This window comes from Ruditapes philippinarum, unplaced genomic scaffold, assembly GCF_026571515.1.
Source record: "Ruditapes philippinarum isolate M1 unplaced genomic scaffold, ASM2657151v2 ctg481_1_1_1_1, whole genome shotgun sequence".
Lineage (NCBI taxonomy): Eukaryota > Metazoa > Mollusca > Bivalvia > Venerida > Veneridae > Ruditapes > Ruditapes philippinarum.
The window spans coordinates 18,179-42,581 of NW_026866246.1; the positions used below are offsets into that span (position 1 = coordinate 18,179).

General features: G+C 33.0%; 2 protein-coding genes across 2 annotated transcripts in view; one reads left to right on the forward strand and one right to left on the reverse strand.

Annotated features, from left to right (window-relative positions):
• Nucleotides 1-1,012: 1,012 nt before the first annotated feature.
• On the forward strand, nt 1,013-11,350 carry LOC132731898 (dynein light chain Tctex-type protein 2B-like). Its single transcript, XM_060718196.1, has 5 exons — nt 1,013-1,172; nt 5,121-5,254; nt 6,456-6,525; nt 10,400-10,463; nt 10,683-11,350. Exons 1-5 carry the CDS (start codon nt 1,096-1,098, stop codon nt 10,728-10,730), a joined length of 393 nt encoding a protein of 130 aa, XP_060574179.1. The 5' UTR covers nt 1,013-1,095; the 3' UTR covers nt 10,731-11,350.
• A 4,966-nt stretch (nt 11,351-16,316) lies between these two features.
• The window catches only part of LOC132731904 (myosin catalytic light chain LC-1, mantle muscle-like), a 36,629-nt gene continuing 28,542 nt past the window's right edge, over nt 16,317-24,403 (reverse strand). Inside the window, exon 5 of the mRNA XM_060718202.1 lies at nt 16,317-18,972. Within this exon, the coding sequence (XP_060574185.1) occupies nt 18,929-18,972 (44 nt within the window). The 3' untranslated portion in view covers nt 16,317-18,928. The remainder of the gene's footprint in view (nt 18,973-24,403) is intronic.

Sequence of the window (24,403 nt, forward strand, 5' to 3'; positions counted from 1 at the left end):
AAACATATAACAGTGATTTTGTTTATATGACTTTTTTGCGATAATTCACGTATTTGTAAAATGCTTTCTGATTTGTATCCTCTGCATTTTTTGTTTCAAAGTTATTTCTGACTTTACGACATTCACGGGTAGCTCTATTACGTTGACGACAAAAATATTGAAAATGAACATGTTCATTTGTTTGTCTATATTTGTTCCTTGCCCCATGTTTCTTTTTCACAGCTTTAAGAGCTTCTCTAGTCATCCAAATTGGTTTATTATCCCTATTTGATGATCTGATTTTCTTAACAGGAATATGTTTTTTTCATTGATTCTGTTATTTTATCTTTGAAAAATATCCAATTTTCATTCACTTCTTTACCTTGAAATTCACTTATCCAATCAACATTACTCAAGTCAGTTTTCATTTCATCATAGTTTCCTCGATCGTAAGTAAATGACTCTTTCATGTATGCCTCATTTGTTTGAATTACAATCAATACCAAAGGTAATCACTATGGTCACTTTTACCCAGAGGAACTGAAGTGTTCAATATTGTTCACTAAAAGTTCTTCTGATGAGAAAACAAGATCTAATGTACTTGGTCTTTGGCCGTTTCTGTATCTTGTATAAAATGAAGATAACTATCATGCACGTACTGCTTCTATAAATTCATGACTTACATGATTTTCTGGCGCACTTGAAATCCAATGCTTCCAGTATACTTGCAATTTTAAATCAAGATATGATATTTGTTGTCTACACTTACATTTCTAAGGTGTTGAAATTTCATATCATATACAAGTGTCCATGTTGTTTAAAAAAATAATAGCTTTAAAGTACAGTACAGTATAATGACCCTTGATAGTAAGTGACTTGTATTATAAAGGTGCTTGAATGATTTCAACATGTAATTTACGAAATATATCTGTGGAATAATTACTACCATATTAAGTTATAAAAGATAAAAAAAGTCATTCCAGCCGCATTCGCATATCATTATTTTTTCAGTAAAAATTCCTTTCGGGTAATATAGGCAGAAGACCAGTCCATGTTGTTAGGTACGCCATTTTGTCTGTTTATTTTTCACGATCGTCTTGTTGTATTACCCGAATTATGGCTGACGTGGAAGTAGCAGAGCAACCTCCACCAGCGAGTAATACATATGTGATAAGGCCAAATTTTCAACACAAGTATGATTTAATTTCTGTTATGATAATTGTTGCATTTATGCGACTTTAAAATGAATAGTATCTGGATGAAACAATTTTTCCGGATAGTGCCTACTTTACTATCCTGTTGCAGTGTTTTATTATAATTTAAGCAGACTCGGTTGAAATGTGGTCGATCAAAATAATAAGCTAAAATTAGCAAGAATCTTTGATTTCCTTCCATTTCACTTTACATAAAGTGTATGAAAATTATCGCATAATGCAGCTTTTTGTCTTTGATATTTGTCAGCTGTTTTACCCATGTAACCTGCATAATGCATTATTAGAGTGTGTGGACCAATGCTCGGTGTAAAAATACAATATTTTAAATTAGAAAAAATAATTGGCATCAATTTACCTTAATGTTATATGTTCATTTTTAAGACTGATGATATTGTTTCCATTGTTTATATTTCGCTTATCACATAATGACGTATTTGGGGGTAGCTAAATATAGTCCGGATAAACAGGTGCAGTTTATGTGAAATTGTACCATAGCCCGGTACAAAATGATCCAGGTTTGATTTTCGAAATATTTATTTTCCAAAGTTATGAAGAAAACATACGTAATTAATAGGGTTGGACACCGGTTCCCGGTATCGGTCCTATACCGAATAGTAACTTCGTAAACTACCGGTATATACCGTTTCGTAAAATACCGGTTCTGGATTTGATACTTTTGTAATTCTGTAAAAAAAATAATTTAATAGTCAATATGTCAAAAAAAATAAGAAGATTTTTATATAAAACAGCCTACAAACACGTAAAACAAACTATGAATTACTATTATCATGCGGCGAGTACGGCAAAGTTGAAGTTTGTGACGCGGCGATATTTTTGTAAAAGTATTGTGCCGCTTATGTTCAAGATAATAATATTTTTGTTCTCGGCAGGGAAATATAATTATTTGAACTGATTTTGGTAAAAGTTTGTAAGTTTTAAATGTCAAAGAAACAACGAGAAAGCAAATCAAATACTTGAGTAATCATCGGCACATCGCACACAGTCCTTCCAAACACATCGCACACAGCTTTTGCCGCAATGACAATGTAAATCCAACATATGACATTGTTTATTCAAACAATGCTTTTAAAAAATAATTAAATCCTTTTTTCGGTTTAAGTCTCTAAACACTCATAATGAATACATATTTAATGTTTCCAGGTTCTTTTCTTCCATGACCACATGTGCAAATTCACACGTGAATTACGATTTGAACATAAATGAGGCCGAAATATTCTAACAAAATATGCCTCCTTTTGTTTTTGGTGTAACACTGGACTATTATTAAACATGTATACATTTTCTTAACAAAAGAGTGCTGACAGAACTTCAATCAAAAAGTGTGAATGTCGGCGGCTCTTTGATGGTGATAGAGTAACAACATCAAAGGGAGGCATATTCTTTTGAATAGCCTATTATGCACCTGTCAAAGGTCGAGCCTGCAACATTTTCAATTTTGTCGTGTTGGCCTTTCTTTAGGGATTCTGTATATCTCTATTTTATTTGTGTGCATTACACATTTAGATCTGTGATACTTTAAACAACTGAAACATATTTCATATAGTGTTTTGTAGGATTTTTTTTTGCAAATGTTGGCTAGTATTTTTGCATATTTGATCAGTGTGGAATTATGCAATTTGGTAAGGACAATACCCTTTTCTTCTGTAGCAAGATGTTCACGGTGCATGCTATTGAAAAATAAAAGATGTATAAAATTGAAAAGTAAATATTAATAAATACCAAATCCTTATTATTTGTAAAGCATAGGTATTTGCTTTATGACTTCTACAAGGACTAATATTAGGTTAACATGAAAATGTAAACAAGTCATTTTGGAAACAGTCTGTGCTGACTGTGCATATACATGTATTTCAAAATTTCTTTATTATTTTCTGGTAGAAAATATGTTTGTGCTGTTGTAGTAGAACAGGCTGGAAACAGAAGTGACTTTGAAAAAACATCTAATGAAATTTCTTACATGTAATTCAAAATTGCAAAGTAAGCCAACCAATCCAGTGATTTCATTTATGACAGTAAGCAGTGATTTAAAAAAGAATATCAGCATCAGAATAAAACTTCTACACTGTAATAATAATAATTGCTGTAAGAAAATAATAGATAACCAACTGTCTTAAATTCTTTCAGATGTAGAGATATCAAGATTAAAAACAATAATTTGTAGACTTCTCAGCTGCAGACCGCTGTCCTGCATAAGATATTTTTCTGTGTTTAAATTATGTAATGTTCTTTTGATGAAAAAGTAAAAGTATTTTACAATTAACATGTGTAAATGTTGTAAAAAAGAGTAAACACAAAACAACAAAATATGGAACTTGAGAAAAGTATACTTTACAGCATGAAATTTCAGAAAGACCAGTAATGTAACATATTTATTTTCTAGCACAACATGTTATATCTCTTCAGTTCTTATACTTGCAGCAAAGGGTTTGGTATTGTAAAAGTATCAGTATCAGTATCGATAAAATACCCGTATCGTTTCGTCAGTATCGGTATCGGACCGTTTCGTGAAGAACGATATCCAACCTTAGTAATTAATTATGTGATGGAAATTACTTTATGGGTTACCGTATTGCCTCCCTTTTCTATAAGTTTGCTATTTGTATTTGAAAAATATATGAGATTATGATATTTGAAATATGTTTGGTTATGTCCTTGTAAGAGTCGGATCATAATGATAGTAGCATTTTCATGTATACAGAATCTCAGATATCTGGTACTAAAATGTTCTATTGTTTCTGTAAGACCTCTCGGGCAAAGGTTGATGAGAAATAGTATTTTGACTGAATTTAAAGATTATAGTTATTAGTACACAGAAATCTCAGATATCTGGTACTAAGGATGCTATATCTTTATGACAAATGATTGATAAGGAACAATTTATTAATGTTCGAAGTATTGTATTTTTAGAAATATAGGACATGAGATTGTTGAAATGTAAAAGTAGGGGAATGAAGGATAGGTTTAGATTTAGAATGATATTAGGTTGAGAATAGTTTTTGAGTAAATAAATTATTTCTTGAAATATATATTTTAATAGATTTTAGAAATAGATTAAGATTGTTATTTTGCTATGAATGGTGTTTTTTAGTTATTTTCCAATCATTAGGATAAGTATCCCGAGAAATATTACATGTATTTGCATTTAAGAATATCAAGATTAATTAGATTTTATTTTGCCTTATTTTGTGCACATTTTACAACCCCTGTACGCTAGTTTGATAACATTTCAAATTCACACTGTGATAGAGACTATTGATAATGAGTGCAGTGTCAAAGATGTATAACTATAGCTTACTTTGTTTTGAATTATTTACTTTTGAGATAGATGCTTGAGTATAAGTCCGAAACTGTAAGTGGTATATCTGATATAGAAACTTCATTCAGTGTTATAGGCCAATGAGTAGTGTTGTGTTTTAAAACCATAGATTTAAATAACAGATTTTCTCAATGGTCTCCCTTTACTGAGATTGAAGTATGGGGCAATCTTGTACCTCTCCCGTATAATCACTGGACACCTGTTGTTGTAATTATTAAATTTTTGAATGCATTGAAAAATTAAACAAGACTTTGCCAGGTATTCATCTTGCAATAAATCAACTGCTCTTGAAAAGCGTTACTTATAAATGTGTTTTTGTATAAACTGTAAATCTTAAAAATATGCTTTATCATGATGTCCTTAGTATTATTAAGTACATGTCATTGAGAGGCTATTGGTAGTAATTCTTTAACTTTGCTGGACAAACAAATACATCAGTTAGCAATTTTTGTTTTGCCAGTTGTTTTCTTTTTTACAGGAATAGTATTCTGCGTAGTTCAATTTGATTCTGACCTAAGTAATTAGACAAATTTTGAAGCCAGGTATAGTGGTTTTGTAAGAGAATTAAAAATTGCTGTCTTTTTTTTCAGATTTCGACCAGTATCTGTGAAAGAGTGTATTCATGCCGTGTTAAATGAGCATTTAGATGGTAAAACATACGATCCAGAGGAAATAATGGACTGGACAAAAACAATCTCTGATGATATTAAAACAAAACTTAAAGGTAAACAAAATACAAGCAGTGCTTTAAAATGAAAAAAAGTTTTTTATTTATTTGAAATAATTAATACTGGTCTGGGAACAACAACCAGACACATTTTGAACATTTTTTCATACAGATTTAATTATTTTAAAGATAGAGCTCTGAAAATTTGACACATCTAGGTTCTTCTCTGAACTAACAGACTAGTTTGTTTATTTCTAATTATGTTGACACTTATATCTGAGGCCTGTGAAGGAGGGTACCAAAATTACCTGAATTGTCCACACTACAGTACCATGTGTCCAGACAGATATGTCCATGATGCTGATTTAATTTAATAAAAGATTTGGTGTTTTAATTTTTTTATTTTACATGATATAAAATATTTTGGCAGCAAATGCTGAAGTTTTGGATATTCTATTATTCACTCTGCAAATGATTATTGCTAGTATAAGAGGTCAGTTATTACACTTTTGACGTCCGAATTTTCAATGTCACGTTCTTGAAAAAGAAGTTTAAATATTTCCATTTATGAAAAGTGAAATAAATTTAATCACTTAATTATAGAACAAACATGCAGTTATTGTTGATATAAAAGCGACTGATCAGTCAACAACCACTGAACAAATAACAAAAACTAAATCGGGCATTTTCAATGCTGTCCGGCTTTGGTGGTTGTCCGGTATTGGTGATCTCCATCCAGTACAGTGTTCATCTACAGGGATTGTTTTTTGTACTAATGCAAACAAAATTTTATATTGTGGTCATTTTTGCTCTTATTATATGTACATACATGTGAACTCTCCCACTTTAAGTGGGAAACTCCCACTTTCTGCAGTCATATTTTCAAAGATTCCTCTTAAAATAAGGGTATTTTCACAAATTAAAGAAATCTCCCTCTTTTTGATGTCAAAACGTCCTTCTTTGTTTATTGCAAATTCTAAAACCTCCCTCTTTTTGAATAAAAATCTCCCACTTGATCATGGAAAAAAGTTCACATGTATGATTATAATCTGCATTATGTAAAAATATAACAAAGAGACTTGTGACTCAATCAGTGACAGAGATGCCCATATTGACATACTATAGTTACTATAGTGTGTTCTGGAATTCATCATTTCAAATTATAAAGTGAATTAAACAAAACATGTTGACAATATTTCTACTCCAACTACATGTGTGTGCACTTTAAATGTGCAATATTGTGTGTTGTTTATTTCAGATATGGGATATGATAGATATAAGTTTGTTGTTCAAGTTGCTATAGGTGAACAGAGAGGAGAGGGTGTAAAGTAAGGTTCCATTTATTTTATAATCAATAAACACAATGATATTTTGTCATATTCTTATAACATGTAACAGTTGATATATTGTATAAGTGGTTAAGTTAGAGATGTAGAATTATTGGTGAATATCACGAATTTAGGAAAGTCTCTAAAATTTCCCCCAGTGTAAATATCAACTAACATGTCATTAAATTCTACCCTTGCACAATTTGCTAATATTTTTCTCACACGAAACGTCTGGCATTTTAGATTGGCTAACTTTTGGACAGACAGAAATATCTACTTATACATTATATTATATGTAGTGACTGTGATATACCGTGAGATATATACAGTATTTGATAAACAGTAAGATATATACAGTATTCAATAAACAGTGAGATATATACAGTATTTGATAAACAGTGAGATATATACAGTATTTTATATATACAGTGAGATATATACAGTATTTGATAAACAGTGAGATATATACAGTATTTGATAAACAGTGAGATATATACAGTATTTGATAATCAGTGAGATATATACAGTATTTGATAAACAGTGAGATATATACAATATTTGATAAACAGTGAGATATATGCAGTATTTGATAATCAGTGAGATATATACAGTATTTGATAATCAGTGAGATATATGCAGTATTTGATAAACAGTGAGATATATACAGTATTCAATAAACAGTGAGATATATACAGTATTTGATAAACAGTGAGATATATACAGTATTTGATAAACAGTGAGATATATACAGTATTTGATAAACAGTGAGATATATACAGTATTTGATATACAGTGAGATATATACATTATTTAATAAACAGTGAGATATATACAGTATTTGATAAACAGTGAGATATATACAGTATTTGATGTACAGTGAGATATATACAGTATTTGATAAACAGTGACATATATACAGTATTTGATAATCAGTGAGATATACACAGTATTCAATAAACAGTGAGATATATACAGTATTTAATAATCAGTGAGATATATATATACAGTACGCTCACCGCGGGTTTTGCTTTTTCCGCGATACCACCGCGGACGATTTTTTTTTATCGCGGACAAACGCGGGGGTTCGTCCGCGATGAAAGCATAATTTCCCCCGCGATCCCCGGTGTTCAGTTGTTTCCACCGCGGACAAAATTCTGACGACCGTTCTTCATTCGTCGATAAAATCAGTCACCCGTTTCCCGCGGGGGAACGCCATGGTCAGTTGGTCAGTATAAATTAACCTCCAAAAATAATTAGAGCTGTCATCGATATCGACAATATCGATGTATCGTTGATATTTTTTTGTCGATCAATAATCGATACAAATTTTAAAAAATCGATACTTTTGACTTATACATTAAATGTCTAGAAATTATACAATTCACCCAAAAATATGCAGAAACAGTTATTTATATCTAATGTTATGCTTTTGTTATAAAGTGGAATTATTTCATAGCAATGGTGACAAAAATATTGTCTGGTAAAAATCATGCAGTGGACAAGACACTGTACAGAACATGTTTTTGACTGAAATCATTGAAACAGGTATGAAAGTGAATGACAGACAAGTGAGTATAGGATATTATCGATATATCGGTGTATCATTGATTTTAGTCACTTGATATCGATATATCGTTGATATGCTTTGCACTGAATCAATGACAGCTCTAAAAATAATAGACGTTTTATTATTTTTTAACGTCATCTTTTTTTACACAATGACTTGAAAATTGACCACAATCGTCTCCTTAAACGTTATTATACGTTAATTTTTTTGAACGGAATTTGAAATAAAAATAATTACAGCTGTACCTGTTTTTGTTGTTGTTTTTAATATTTTTGTTATAAACGTCCACAAAACTATTCATCCACATACCAATATTTTTACAACTGAAATCGTCATTTATCACTGTCATCTTTACTTTTTCATTCCTTGTGGTTCTCAAAGTATTATTGCTGTTAAACTATATGGGAGCCTGGTAAATATGATACTTAGTAAAAAAAAAGGACATTTGTGCTGATTTCTCAATGATGACTGACGCTACAGTACATGTCCTGTAAGAGGCCGATGTGTGTGAATACAAGACAAGACATAAATAAAATACATGTAAATATATTAGAAATAAAAGAAAAATATATTTAAACCATCTATATACGTTCAATTGTATGTACTTAAAACTACATGTTGTCTACAAATACTATTCTTCCTATGAACAATAATATCTTAAGATAAAATTAAAATGAAATATTTTTAACTTGAAAATCGGTCGATGGAAGTTCTTAGAAAATAACTGCCATGTGCTCGTTTGCCTTATATACATGTATGTACATGCATACTGTTCATAATAAAATAACAAAAGTATAACGTCAAGTTTAACAAAATTCTGCAAAAAAAATCTATAAAAAAATAAAAAAGAACAAGCAAACAAACTACTAAAACAAAAATGAAAATAAGCTTCAACAGTTGATACAAACTTCAAAACATATACATTACACTCACACCTGTAATTAGATAAATCAAAATATCATTTAATGTATATTTTGGTGAAATAAACGCTTTCTTTTAATGTTCCAAATAAAATATAAGACTTTATGATCAACATGCAAATAAACAGAAACAGTAAAACGCATCTGACAATTGAAAGAGACGTCCTGGAATATTGCCTGAATAAAATTGTTGAGGGTTACGTTTTCAAAGTTTTTAAATAAGAAACAAAAGCTGGCATATAAATTGTTGTAGTATCTTTTTCATAAATGTCATATGCCGAATGTTTCATTATTTGACTTCAAGTTTCTCACTACCATGAAGTTGCGACGACAATGATTTATCTTGATGTCTAATACATATTATACATTACCCAACACAATAACAAGAAGAAGAACAAGAAAAATACTGCATTTGTACATGTACTTTTATTACAACAAAAAAGAAAGAAAACAAACAAATTTTACATATAGTTACATGTATATGTACAGTACATGTTACAGTACATGTACGTACGTATACTGATGTTTAAATACAGTAATTAATTTTTAAAATTTAAGGTTTCCACTGCGTTGACCGGTGTTTGACCGCCGCGTTCCTCCGCAATTTACCAGTGCGCTCCGCGGGGGAAACGGTTTCAGCCGCCGATTTATGTCCGCGGTGGTGAAAATTTTCTGTCCGCGGGGTCACGCGGACAATATCTGAGCAAATTTTCGTCCGCGGTAAACCTCATCCGCGGGGTCACGCGGGTTTTGAAAAAGTCGCGCTGAGCGTACTGTACAGTATTTGATATACAGTGAGATATAAACAGTATTTGTCTATTTGATAAACAGTGAGTTTTAAACTGTGAGTGATAATCAGTGAGCAATAAAAATAAGTGATATAGTGTCAATGACATAAAGTGTGTGAATTATAGTGATATATTGATAGATTGAAAACTATTTTTGACAGTTTATATAGCATAGTATAAACAGTTGAAAGGTTATATAACCTAAGCTAATTTTAGGGGGTTATATTGCAAACAACCATTGAACCATTGATATATCGTTTCTCAGATATTTTTGTAACAAATTTATAATACAGCAGCTTTACTTTATATTAGTAAAAACGAAAATTACTTATTTATAATAAAGTGTATATAGATTATATAAACATCAAGATTATCCAATGAAAAACAACATTACAAACATGCAGTGATATGAAAAGTGATATATGATGAGAGATATGAATAATATCTTACATATTAATCAAATTTTATCTTTATGTTTACTGAACAGTCAATAATATCATCACATGTTTGATACATTTTTGGCAAGATTTTACCTTATTATATATGATTAATTGCATATATTTAAATTTTATGGTAAAGATTGAACATATTATTTACAGGATGGGGGCTAGATGTTTCTGGGACTCTGATACAGATAACTATGCACAAGATATCTACATGAATGTAAGTCAATTATTATTGGAAGAATATAAAATGTTGTGCCTTTATATCAGCTAAATTTAAAAGTTTATATTTTCATCTAAAAAAGAACTTATGGTATTTTATGTAAAAACTATTATGATTTGATATACATGTGTTTTGAGACTTGAGCTGGCCATTTTCCATCATCATCATCATCATCATCATTATTGCTGACAGAGCTGATATATTTTTATATTACAGGACTCATTATTTTGTGTAGCAGCAGCTTTTGGAGTGTTCTATTATTGAATGTACCATAGCCAGCATCTGACAACATTTCTACATTTTCTACGATGATAATGACTTATAATAAAAGGGATGTAACTCTCATAAAATAGAAACTGTTGAAGGGCAATAATTCTTATCTGTATTGTTCTTTATTGGATATGTAAAGTAAAAAAAAAGTTAAATACAGAAATAATTCATTGACTGTAAAAGTTGTTATAAATAAGGTTAAATGATGTAATTTAATGCTGTTAAATAGTTTAACAATTGTATTTCTCTTTTATTTAGTGATCGTAAGTCTGGCAATCTGTAAGCCAATAAATGTTGTGAATGCTTTACTTATTTTCTTTAAAAATAAACTGAAATGGATATTTACCACCAGCTAATGATTTACAAATATAATTATAGATTTTGTGAATAATTTTCAGATAGTGTTGTATTTCATCAATGCACTTTAAGTACTAGTAGTTAAAAGTTTCTTATCATGTAGATCATACAAAATGTAAACTTTATTGTGTAACAATACATGCTGCATTCCGTCCAAGTATTTTTTCTCTGTATTGTATATGTATGAAAATATCATTAATTTATATGCTTATGTTTATACATGTTAACTATGTGATGAATAAATGTTTTCAAGTAAATCAGATCTGTTTTGGTTTTGAGGCCTTTTAGCCCTTATAGCTTGTTTTGGTTTTGAGGTGTTTTAGCCCTTCTAGCTTATTAAGTGGGCTAGTGTCCACCTTATGGGGTCTTTTGCCTAAACCACTTAAAGTTGCCTTCAGCTTTTCTAAGGTTAAATACATGTATGTTATTTTTAGATATGAGCCACGTCACAACAAAACCAACATAGTGCGTTTGTGACCAGCATGGATCAAGACCAGCCTGCGCATCCACGCAGTCTGATCAGGATCCATGCTGTTCGCTATCAGTTTCTCTACTTGTAATAGAGTTGGTATACTGTCATACCTCAAACCTACCTGTCTGCTCTCTATATTTTATTAGTAAAGTGGAGGATTTGTTTTTCCTGATCTTCTACTTTTAGAAAGAACCATCACTGAGGCATTATAAATAGCTGTTTAGACACTGTTTTGAAGAAGGCTTAACAATGATGTTGTAGACTTTTCCAAGATAAAATTATTGAAATACTTAGTTTCAAACAACACAGAATTGTTTTTCCAACAGAAAAAAAGCTGAAGGCTGCTTTAACGTGTTGCTGGAGTTGTGTATATTTATTATTTTAAGCTTGACTTTTTGGAAGTCATGATATTGTTACTTTTCCATTGATGCCAAAATACTTTATTTTTTGTGTCGCCTTGAAAAGGCGACATATAGGGGTTTCTTTTGTCGGCGGTGTCATCGTCGTCGGCTTCCCCTAAAGCTTGTCCGGAGCAATACTTAGTCACTGTAAGTCGGATTGACTTCAAACTTGTTATGCATGCTTCTTTTAATAACCCGAAGTGCAGTGCATAAGGACCGGTACTCTGCACTTCTTAATTTTTGAGTTATTGCCCTTTTTAAATTTTCATACTTTAATTTTGTCCGGGCTATTTCTCTCCAACTATAAAAGCTATGGACTTGAAACTTCATAGGATAATTGATCTCATAAAGAAGAAGTGCAGTGCACAAGGACATATACTCTGCACTTCCTAATTTTTGGGTTATTTCCTTTTGTTAATTTTCATACTTTATTTTTGTCCGGGCCATTTCTCCTAATGTATAAAAGCTATGGACTTGAAACTTCATAGGATGATAGATCTCATTAAGCACAAGAACCGGTACTCTGCATTTCTTAGTTTTTGAGTTATTGCCCTTTGTTAATTTTCATACTTTATTTTTGTCCAGGCCATTTCTCCGAAAGTATAAAAGCTATGGACTTGAAACTTCATAGGATGATAGATCTCATTAAGAAGAAGTGCAGTGCACAAGAACCGGTACTCTGCATTTCTTATTTTTTGAGTTATTGCTTGGTAATTTTCATACTTTATTTTTGTCCCGGCCATTGCTCATAAATTATAAAAGATATGGACTTGAAACTTCATAGAATGATTGATCTTATTGATAAGAAGTGCAGTGCACAGAAACTGCTGCTCTGCACCTATTATTTTTTGAGTTATTGCCCTTTGTTAGTTTTCATATTTCATTTTTGTCCTAGCCATTTCTCCTAAACTATATTGTTCACAAAGCGACACATCTGACTCGCGGAGTTCTAGTTAACCAGGTTTTCAATTTTGAAAATCCTGGTTATTAGATTGGGGTATGGCGGGCGGATGGGCGGATGGGCGGGCGGGCGTCAAACGAAATTGTGTCCGCTCTGTAACTCTTCATCCCTTTGAAGAATTTTGATGAAACTTCAGACAAATGTTTACCACATCAAGATGACGTGCAGAACGCATGTTCCGCATGGCTGGCTCCAAGGTCAAGGTCACAGTGACATTAACATTGAAAATCCTGTCCGCTCTGTAACTCTTCAACCCTTTGAAGAATTTTGATGAAACTTCAGACAAATGTTTACCACATCAAGATGACGTGCAGAACGCATGTTCCGCATGGCTGGCTCCAAGGTCAAGGTCACAGTGACATTAACATTGAAAATCCTGTCCGCTCTGTAACTCTTCAACCCTTTGAAGAATTTTGATGAAACTTCAGACAAATGTTTACCACATCAAGATGATGTGCAGAACGCATGTTCCGCATGGCTGGCTCCAAGGTCAAGGTCACAGTGACATTAACATTGAAAATCCTGTCCGCTCTGTAACTCTTCAACCCTTTGAAGAATTTTGATGAAACTTCAGACGAATGTTTACCACATCAAGATGACGTGCAGAACGCATGTTCCGCATGGCTGGCTCCAAGGTCAAGGTCACAGTGACATTAACATTGAAAATCCTGTCCGCTCTGTAACTCTTAAACCATTTGAAGAATTTTGATGAAACTTCAGACAAATGTTTACCACATCAAGATGACGTGCAGAACGCATGTTCCGCATGGCTGGCTCCAAGGTCAAGGTCACAGTGACATTAACATTGAAAATCCTGTCCGCTCTGTAACTCTTAAACCCTTTGAAGAATTTTGATGAAACTTCAGACAAATGTTTACCACATCAAGATGACGTGCAGAACGCATGTTCCGCATGGCTGGCTCCAAGGTCAAGGTCACAGTGACATTAACATTGAAAATCCTGTCCGCTCTGTAACTCTTCAACCCTTTGAAGAATTTTGATGAAACTTCAGACAAATGTTTACCACATCAAGATGACGTGCAGAACGCATGTTCCGCATGGCTGGCTCCAAGGTCAAGGTCACAGTGACATTAACATTGAAAATCCTGTCCGCTCTGTAACTCTTCAACCATTTGAAGAATTTTGATGAAACTTCAGACAAATGTTTACCACATCAAGATGACGTGCAGAACGCATGTTCCGCATGGCTGGCTCCAAGGTCAAGGTCACAGTGACATTAACATTGAAAATCCTGTTTACATGATTTTAACTTGATTTGGCAGTCAAAGGTCATATCATCTTTGGAGGTAATTTAAAAAAGATATGATATATTATTTCATGTCTACTTTGTAACTTGTTTTTCATTATACAGAATTATCAATATAATTATAGTGAACAAATTCTTCTGTGCTGAACTCGTCCTACATTTCTCAACGGATTTTGTTCAAACTTTCACAGAAGCTTTGTCATCAAGCACCCTGGCACATATTGTCGGGGTTTTGTGATTGGATAGTTTTTGACCTAATTATGGCCCTTTGTTTTTTTCCTTATACATAATATTATAGTGAACACTTCTTCAGTGGCAATTCCTCCTACATTATTCATGTTTTACATTGCACATAGTTACATTGTTTGTTGCTTGTATTTGTATTTCAAATACAACATATTTATCTACAATGGTGATAATTGAAAACCTGGTTTCATGGCATTGCCATGTTTCTTGTTATTTGTTTGGGTCGTCAGAATATCAGTGTTGCAATTAGCCTTATAGCCAATTTTCTACATTTATAACACTGGAAACGGCATTGCTGGCACTACACAAAAAGAAACTGGTTTATAATCTCACAAACTTCACCTTTCTGATTCTGAGACCCAAAACAAATTCAGCGCTTTCTGTGCTTTGATTATCAAAGGTTATAGTAAATTCCTGTGTGATAGAGGTCAGCTGGGGGAGTCGTCACTCCTGTGAATTCCTTAGTTGAATTGAGCTTTAATTGTTTTTGATATTTTGTGATTTATTTACAAATTCTTTCCACTGTCGTATCTCGAAGAATGTTTTAATTGTAATTCACGTATGACAGATTTGATCCTCAGACGAGGCGAAATATGTCCGTGGCTATTGGTTTCGGACATGAGTCTAATAGACATTGGTCTCTCTCAACTGGTTCAGAAATTACGCACCCCGCCAGGTACTTTGAATTCGTTCATGTGAGGAAGCTATCCTCAAATCACTTGCCTCTCACCGCTGTATGTTCGAGTTTAAAAGCTATCCAGCTAGCTTACGGAACGTCGGTGGTTCTACCTAGGTGCCTGTTTGAACCTGAAATAATGCAAAGAGGGGCGCCAGAGGTCTTCCTCCACCAATAAGAATATTGCAGGCTCGATTTAATGGAGTCTGTTCATGGACGGTAGTGGTAATTGCGAACTAACTTTCACGTCCCCTAGCACCGACTGAAGCAGAATTCAACATTTAAACATGAAAATGGTAAAATTTGAATTTAGAAGCATCCGCAGATATGTTCATACGTTGGTTATCATGGAGAGAAGTTCATGCTTAGGAAACATATTTTGTTTATCTCAAGAAGCCGTTTAAATGTAAGATCTTTTCATAAAAGCTGGGACATACGTTATCGTATATTCCAGATAAAAGCTAGCGTTCGGAAGGTCGTTACTTCTACTCTGGTGCCCTTTACCAGAAATAATACATGGAGTGAAGTCTTCCTCCAATAGTAACGCTTCAAGGTTGCCATTAGAGTGTCGGTGTGACTTAACCTTAACGTGTTTAGTGCTTTTCATTTGAGGTTGACTTGGTAATTACCGTTTAATTAACTGAAAAAATGCTTACTTGGACTGACCGCCGATCCTTGTATAGTTCTATATACAACAACAGCTAAACTTGTTCTGCTCCATTCAACAAGATGTAACCAGGGCTAAAATAGTCACCCACACATCAACTTGTAGCTATTAATTAAGTCCTATTTTACATAAAACCTGTAAAGCGTCTCCTGTGTTTGTCATATTTGTACATTTCTAAAGTTCTTCATGTGTGTGTGTGTGTGTGTGTGCGCGCGTGCTCGCGCGCGCGTGTTTGTGTTTTGAGTCTCATTATTTTAAAATATGCTTATTCATCTGAAGGTGTTGAGACTAGCTCTCGCTTCCAAAACTTTATATATGTTGCTTTTCTAACGTTATACGACAGTAAACAGGTCTAGTAATACTGATGTTTCTTTATCTACGTTGAGACATTAATCGCTCTAGTCCAGGCGGTATTTCATATAGAAATTATCCCTATGAGTAAGGTATTAATGTGCACAGTTACCCTTTTGCAGTATATTATATATCTAAATATATTATAATATTAATTAATCAAAAGAAAAGAAAACAACGAATTTATTTTAGTTTAATTCTTTATTTTTGCATAACATTGTACAATACCAGTACTTGTATAAATATGCTACATTTTGCTGCTATTTCTATATATAAAAGACAAACTTGACAAAAATAAATGAAGTCAAGATTTTAAAACAATTACTTAAATATACACATATCTAAATAAGCACATGATCTAGACAAAAAAAAGCGTTTGTACGTCAGATATTGTGGTTTCTGGAAAATGAAGCAGACTTTATCGTAGTACGGGATGAGAGGGACGGGATGGGTCGGTCACGAATTTAGTTAGATATATTAATCATTTTAAGCAAAAATGATAATCAGATAACTCATACATTATCTCATTGAAAAAAAGAGATATATACATGTATATAAGTACTTTTTTAAATCTCAGGTGCCTGCTGTGCAAGTAAATATAAGTAACATTAAGAAAAAAGAATATCTATATGTTCCTATTTAGTTTTATATAAAACGGACAAGAAATGCGATACAATTAATGATTTTGATTAATTTAAACTGATAAAACTCAGTTAGTATTGTATTTGAAAAAAAAAAACACAATGAAAACAAAATATGTCTGTAAGAATGAAATTGAAAAAGGACATTTAAGGTAACTAAAATCAAAGGGTAAAATTGAAACACTGTCTTTTAATGTATATGTTTAGAGGTGAACATTAGACAGAAAATGATAATGAATATGTGAAAAGATTATTTAACATGCATGGTGAAGATGGGCAGTAGGTAATGTGTTATTTCAAACGGTAGGAACACTCCGGTATAGATTTAGTGTTAAAACTTTTATATAGGGTACAAATCCGACACACCAGGAAGGGCAATAAAAATCCAGGAAAAACTCTTCTGTTAAGGAACACTGTTATTAGAGACTAACTTTGAATGTATAGGATGGGTGGGCGTGAGAGTTAAGGCTTTATTAAAATACAAAACTAACAATCCAAACACACGGGTTTTCGGATAATATTTATATTTCGACCAGATGCTTGAGTCTGATGAAATAACTTCGGATATGGTTAGATAATTCAGGGTGGTCTCGTTAGTGTTCATAAATCATGTTGGTGTTCAAGAGGTGCGTATATGTTAAGATTATCAACAGGGTCAGTAAAAATAAATCTGCAACATTTCATTTCTGAGGTACTTTAATGACTACTTGTAATGACTTCTTTTTTGTCCTCTTTTTCATTTTCGAAATCCAAAAGTTCACCTCACAAAAAAATTATTTTTAGATTTATGCTGGCAAACGACATGATTTATGATAACACCTTAGACAAAACAAACAATCCATTTGCCCAAAAAATTTGGAATTATTTATGGTTAAATCATGCTGGATAAAAATGAATTACAGTAATTGATCCGTCATGACAGGTGGTAATATTATCCATATGACTGTGTACAATTTATTATATGATTTTCTGTCATTTCGCATGACCATAAGACTAAATTTGACTTCATGACTTCAAGAAATATCAGACATGTACAGTATTTTGCTGCTTTGTCAACCCGGTATTATTTTTTCTCCCAAAAGTGTCCTTGATCCGTGAACCAAACTAACAGATCTAAAACTTACAGAAACTACCAGATGTCATTTAGGATCAACACTCTAATGGTTACAATGAAGAGTAAAGTATGAAGAAACAAGGGAAATGTTAATCGTTTCACTTAATGACAGTTTTTTTCAGCTTGTCAAAATGGACAATTAACTTTCTAATGTTAAGGACTCTATTTTAGATAAGACGCTAATTTATAGTTTAAATTTATAGCATTTTGTTAAATATACATGACATAATATAAACTAAGCTTGAAAATATAGGATGAGAAACGAAGAGAATAAACTTTGCTATTCTTATACGACATTATGTTTCATGGTGAAATAAAAAGTATCTTCTTTTATCATATCAGGCAAAACGTTTGAGTTTATAGTGTACAAAAGTATTGACTGAATTTTGAAAAGAAGGTTGAAAAAATCAAACACGTTGTCTGAAATTTTATTTCAAACATGGCTAATTAAACTAGACACATTTGACAAATGTTGGCATTATTACGTGGGTAGGGTTAAAATTGCGGGCTTGGTGGTTATATGTGGTGTAGTTATCTAAGACGTAGTGATATTAAAACTATACAAAGCTCATTATTGATATGTGATACTAATGAAATACATTGAAGATTTTCACGTTGTCTTTGAAATGACGTAAACTGTGCTTAATAGACATATATATTATGAATGAAAAATAGATGACACAATGAAAAATTTACTGAGTTGATATTATGATGTTTGATCATATGATGTATTAAAAACCTATTGTTTACTATGATTAATTAAATTTTAAGTTTGATAAGGACGTAAACAGCATTTCGCTTCTCCTGACTGTCAGAATCTCAGTATATATGGATAACACGTGTTAATTATAATGCCCAAGTAAGATACTGTGTTCATATGATTTTAATGTAAAAATCATATCTAAAAGATCAAATAAGCTCACTCTCTATATATTAAAAGCAAAACTCGTCCAAAGAGAACATGAAATACAAGAAGAGAAAAAAAAACACGATGATGTCTAGCGAACATTTTCAGATCATTGGAACAATACTGTGTAGTCTATTTCTTCCACTCGTGACCTCGCATCACTTTCTTTATAAAATCTGGAAAAAAAAAAAGAAATTAGATGAACATCGTTAGAGAAAAAAGTACAATCTATCCATGGTCAGTGACCTCCACTCTATTTCAGCCAATATAGGCATAAGACTTACAGTTAAAAACAAAAGACATCAAAATACTATGCAAATATGATTATAACGACATGCTGTTACAACCAAGAAGTTATTTACTGCATGTCATTTAAAGGAAAATCTATTACTATACCCTAATGCATTAATAAGTAGAATAACTAGAATTATCTTCTTCTTTTTTTTATTTTAAGGGATGTTACTGATAAGGAAGATAGAGTGAAGTTTAATGAATGCAGAATGATTTTAACAAGAACATGTATATCAGGAGTTGACATAAGCTGTTCAAATTTTAAAACAGCAAGTGATAATAAAACATATCTTTGTCCTCTCAGTACTGAAGTGAGAAGATTTTAAAACATAATGGAATTCATCATCAAGTTAATGACTACTGCAGACTGTGCACATCACTGTTAATTAAGGCCTGTTGGACCGTATTTGGTACAAAAACGAATATGGTACAAATGTACCATATTCGGTCGAATATGGTACAAATGTACCATATTCGGACCGAATATGGTACAATTTTCGACCGAATATGGTACAAACATTGTACCATATTCGGTTGGAATAAGTTTTTCTATGCTCGCCAAAACGTATTTGGTACATACCAAAAAAACTCATAAAATGAAAATGGCCTACGTATATGGTACATAAATTATGTATTTCTTAATAAATGAAATAGTCTGCCGATGTGTAAACTTTTTTTCAAACTCAAATACATTGTATTAACCTAATATTGGAAGTGACAAAAGTATCATCATCATCATCATCATCATCATCATCATCATCATCATCGTCGTCGTCGTCGTCGTCGTCGTCGTCGTCGTCGTCGTCGTCGTCGTCGTCGTCGTCGTCGTCGTCGTCGTCGTAACTAGCAGTAACAGAAACAGCTAACCTAACCACACTTTACATGGATTTTGCTGGTTGTGTAACTGTTTCGCCGGCTAGCTCAGTCGGTTGCGCGTCAGATTGGCACGCAGGCGGCCTGGGTTCGATTCCCGGGCGGGCCAGATACTTTCGTGGAGATTGGTCACGAAATGATTTCTACGGCCATTCTTCCCCTACCGCTGTTTCAAGTAGGGCAGTTGTCAATTACTGGCGAATGTATCTGCTTAGTACTGGTTACTAAGTACTAGTACTCTAAGACTAGAGACGTGCTTGCTCCAGGTAACTCTGTAAAAGTTTGAGGATTATCGCATTTTGGTTATGTTCATAGAGTGTGAACTTGTAAGGGTAAAGGTAGGCGAGCAAATCCATGAAGCGCGCCAGCGCTTCTAAAGGTAGGCGAGCAAATCCATGAAGCGCGCCAGCGCTTCTTGGAAAATTTGATCGTTTAATACCCCTCGGTATTAATGCTTATATTTTAATACATTTTAATAATAATTGGTAGGTTTTGTCCAGATATGATTGCTTTAAGCAAACGTCGTTGCAGGAATGTCGACGTCGCATTCGATTGGTCGAATGAAGTCGCGTCAGCCATATTAATGATTTCGACAACGGTGACTCCGGCGACAACGGTGACTCCGGCGACAACGGTGACTCTGGCGACAACGGTGACTCCGGCGACAACGGTGACTCTGGCGACAACGGTGACGTCTCTGTGTGTTCAGCCCTGAAAGAGCTTCAAGATATGATAAACAATAGGAGGGCACAGAGGCGAACGACTTTTCCATTTCTGATGTTACCACTTCACATTCAAGTTGAAATTTTTAAGTTCTGCATACAATCAAACCCGTCAATCCAGTTTGTGTTGGCGAAGGTCGGCAAACCCTTTAGAGATTTAATAAGGTCAATGAGTTTGCAAACACCTAGAATTTACATTCGGCCGGATATTGGACTAGATACTAGTAACAGAAATCCTGTTAGCGTTCGTTTCCTATTAACAAGAGCGGGCAGAAACAGCGGTCTTATTTCGGCAATAAAAGAAATCATCAAGGGGCCAAAATGGGCAAACGCATGGCTGCGTTTGCGTGTTAGTGGAATCGGTTGGTATGATATCATAGATGTCATGTACAGACATTACAGGTGAAATATACATGTATATCGGTGTTTGGAAACCTGTTATGTTATTTTTGTGATTGATGATTTGTTGTCATTTGCTCATTTAATGGTAACTTTTTACGAAGCACATTTGGGATATTTTGGCTGCTACTTAAATGAATGTATATATGTATATTATGTCTGGTCAAAATGCTACAGTTGGATTAAAATTTAAATGCTGTTCTATGTTCTTCAATATTACTTTGAAAAATCCTGTCAGTATACCAATAAATGAAAAAAGTACAAGTTTGTTGAATCTCTTGAATGAAACAAATTATAAAATACAAAATGTAAAATGAATATGTGATGATGATGATGATGACAAAACATTTGTGATGATGATGATGGTAAAAAAATTGTGATGATGATGGTGGTGGTGATGATGATGACAGTGGTTATGATGATTGGGGTTTGATGATTGTGGTGATGATGATGATGATAATGATGATGATGATGATGATAACAAACGTTTTGGGATGATGATGACAGCGATGTTTATCGGACGATGATGATGGTTATAATGATGATGATAAGATTTTAGATGATGATGACGGCGATGTTTATCGGCCGACGATGATGATAATGATGATGATGATAACAAAATATTTGTGATGATGATGATGGCGATGTTTATTGGCCGATGATGATGATGATATTCTCATCGTCGTCATCATCATCACAACATCCTCATTATCGACCGAAAACATCGCTGTCATTATCATCACAAGAAAAACTTTTGTGATCACCATTACGATCATGATAATGGATATGATGATGTTTGTTTTGATGGTGATGTTGATGGTGGTGTTGGTGAAGATAACAACGATGATGATCATTGGGGTGTTGATAATTGATGTGATGATGATGATGATGATGATGATGATGATAACAAACGTATTTTGATGATTATGACAGCGATGTTTATCGGTCGATGATGATTATAATAATGATGATGATTATGATGACAAATGTGTTTTGATGATGCTGACGGCGATTTTTATCGGTAGATTATGATGATGATGATGTGCTGACCGTCGTTATCATCATTACAAAACTTTTGTCATCATCATCACCATCGACCGAAAAACATCGCAATTATCATCATCACATTTTTGTGATCTTCATTACGATGATGATAATGGTGATGATGATGATGGTGTTGATGATGATGATGACCTTGATGATTGTGGTGATAATGATGGTGATGATGATGACAATGATGATAAAAGTTTGTGATGATGATGATGACGGTAATTTTGATCGTCGTCATCATCATCAAAACTTTTGTCATCATCATGACGATGATGATGATAATGGCGTTAATGGTGACGATGATGATGATGGTGTTAATGGTGACGATGATGATGTAATTGATGATGATGACAATGGTGATGATGATTGGGGTTTGATGATTGTGATGATGATAACTGCGATGTTTATCGGCCGATGATAATGATTATAATGATGATGATGAAAAAAGTTTTTTATTATGTTGCCGCCAATGATTACCGGCCGCCGATGATGATGATTATGATGATGATGATGATGATGCTGATGATGATGATGATGATGATGATGATGACGATGATGATTATTTTCATGATGGTATTGATGACGTTGATACAAATTGTAGTTATGATGATGATGATGATGATGACGATGATGATGATGACGATGACGATGATGATGGTGATGATGATGATGATGATGATGATGATGATGATGAGATGACGATGATGATTATTTTCATGATGGTATTGATGACGTTGATGCAAATTGTAGTTATGATGATGATGATGATGATGATGATGATGATGATGATGATGATGATGATGATGATGATGATGATGATGATGATGATGATGATGATGATGATGATGATGATGATGATGATGATGATGATGATGATGATGGTGATGATGATGAGATAACGATGATGATGATGATGATGATGACGATGATGAGTGTGTACCATATTCGGAACGAATGTGGTACATTTTTCATCCGAATATGGTACAAGTTTGTACCATATTTGGTCAGGCATTTTACCCCAAAACTGCAGATACGTATATGGTACAATTAGACAGTTGTACCATATTCGGCCGAATATGGTACAAATTTGTACCATATTCGTTTTTGTACCAAATACGGTCCGACAAAGGCCCCAAAGGGAATTTGGGAATTTTCCTTTTTAAAACAAAAACAAACAAAAAATTTAGACATTTCGAAGAATCATTCGCAGAACTGTGCCAAGATTGCAAAACATGGTCTTGTAAAAAAAGACTTTAACTTTTCTTTAAAAAAATGATACATGAAACAGACTTAACTAACCAATATTCTGAGCAACCAATTTTGTCGAACAAAGTTTTAATATCTACAAGCTACAAGCCAAGAGCTTGTAAATTCATTCTTGGAATGCATATTATAGACAACCTTAAAGAAAAGTGAAAAAAAAAATCTTTTTAGGCTTTCCTATAATTACTCCAATTTAAAAAGTTAACATCTGGAATTAACTTTTTGTTCAATTGAGGTTACACCCGATTCGTCCAATACCAAAAACAGTTCTGATATTTGATTGAAGATTCAATGTCATATTGTGAACTTGCAGTTCCAACTGAGAAATAATAGATGTATCTTTACAACCACAGACCCATACGATAGACTATGAATAATTATACTTTCAAACAAACGTAACTGTAAGTCTTATGCTTAACCGTGCCTTTTAAATATCAATATCAGTGTAAACTTTGCCTTTCTTGCATATTAAATAACAATTATCTGGTTTGAAAGAAAATTCCCATCAAAGTAAAACCCACAAAACAATCTTTCTCCATACACCCATTACAAGTATGAATATCAAAAGTCAAGCAAATATCAATTAAACTATCACAAAAATATTACAGATGGACTCTTTTGGAAAAAAAATAAATCTTAAAACAGGAAACCCTTTTTATTTGAGAATATCTCCATTTGTTTTAATAAAAAAATCATAAGTAATTGGCTCATTAATACACACAAATTCTGTGTAAGTCAGTAGTTTATCATTATTAAGTGTATTTTTTAAGTTACGCGTACTTTGATTGTGTGCTAGCATTAAGTTTGTGATACTGTATTTCTCTTTATACGACATTGACGTCAGGATACGTCGTTTCCTCTGAAGGCAAGATATAGATGCCTATATCAGTCTGTATAAGGTATCATCATAAAGACTGACCCGGGTACGTATGTCAAAGACTTTCAATTTTCTTTGACTATTTAACAAAGTTCCATGACAGTTCATATATGTAACATGGTCAATATTGAT

What these genes read in the sequence shown, in the direction of transcription:
- LOC132731898 (XM_060718196.1), top strand. Translation starts at nt 1,096, where the DNA reads ATGGCTGACGTGGAAGTAGCAGAGCAACCTCCACCAGCGAGTAATACA. An exon ending in AGGCCAAATTTTCAACACAA is followed by an intron (nt 1,173 to 5,120) that starts GTATGATTTAAT and finishes CTTTTTTTTCAG; the next exon opens with ATTTCGACCAGTATCTGTGA. An exon ending in CAGAGAGGAGAGGGTGTAAA is followed by an intron (nt 6,526 to 10,399) that starts GTAAGGTTCCAT and finishes TATTATTTACAG; the next exon opens with GATGGGGGCTAGATGTTTCT.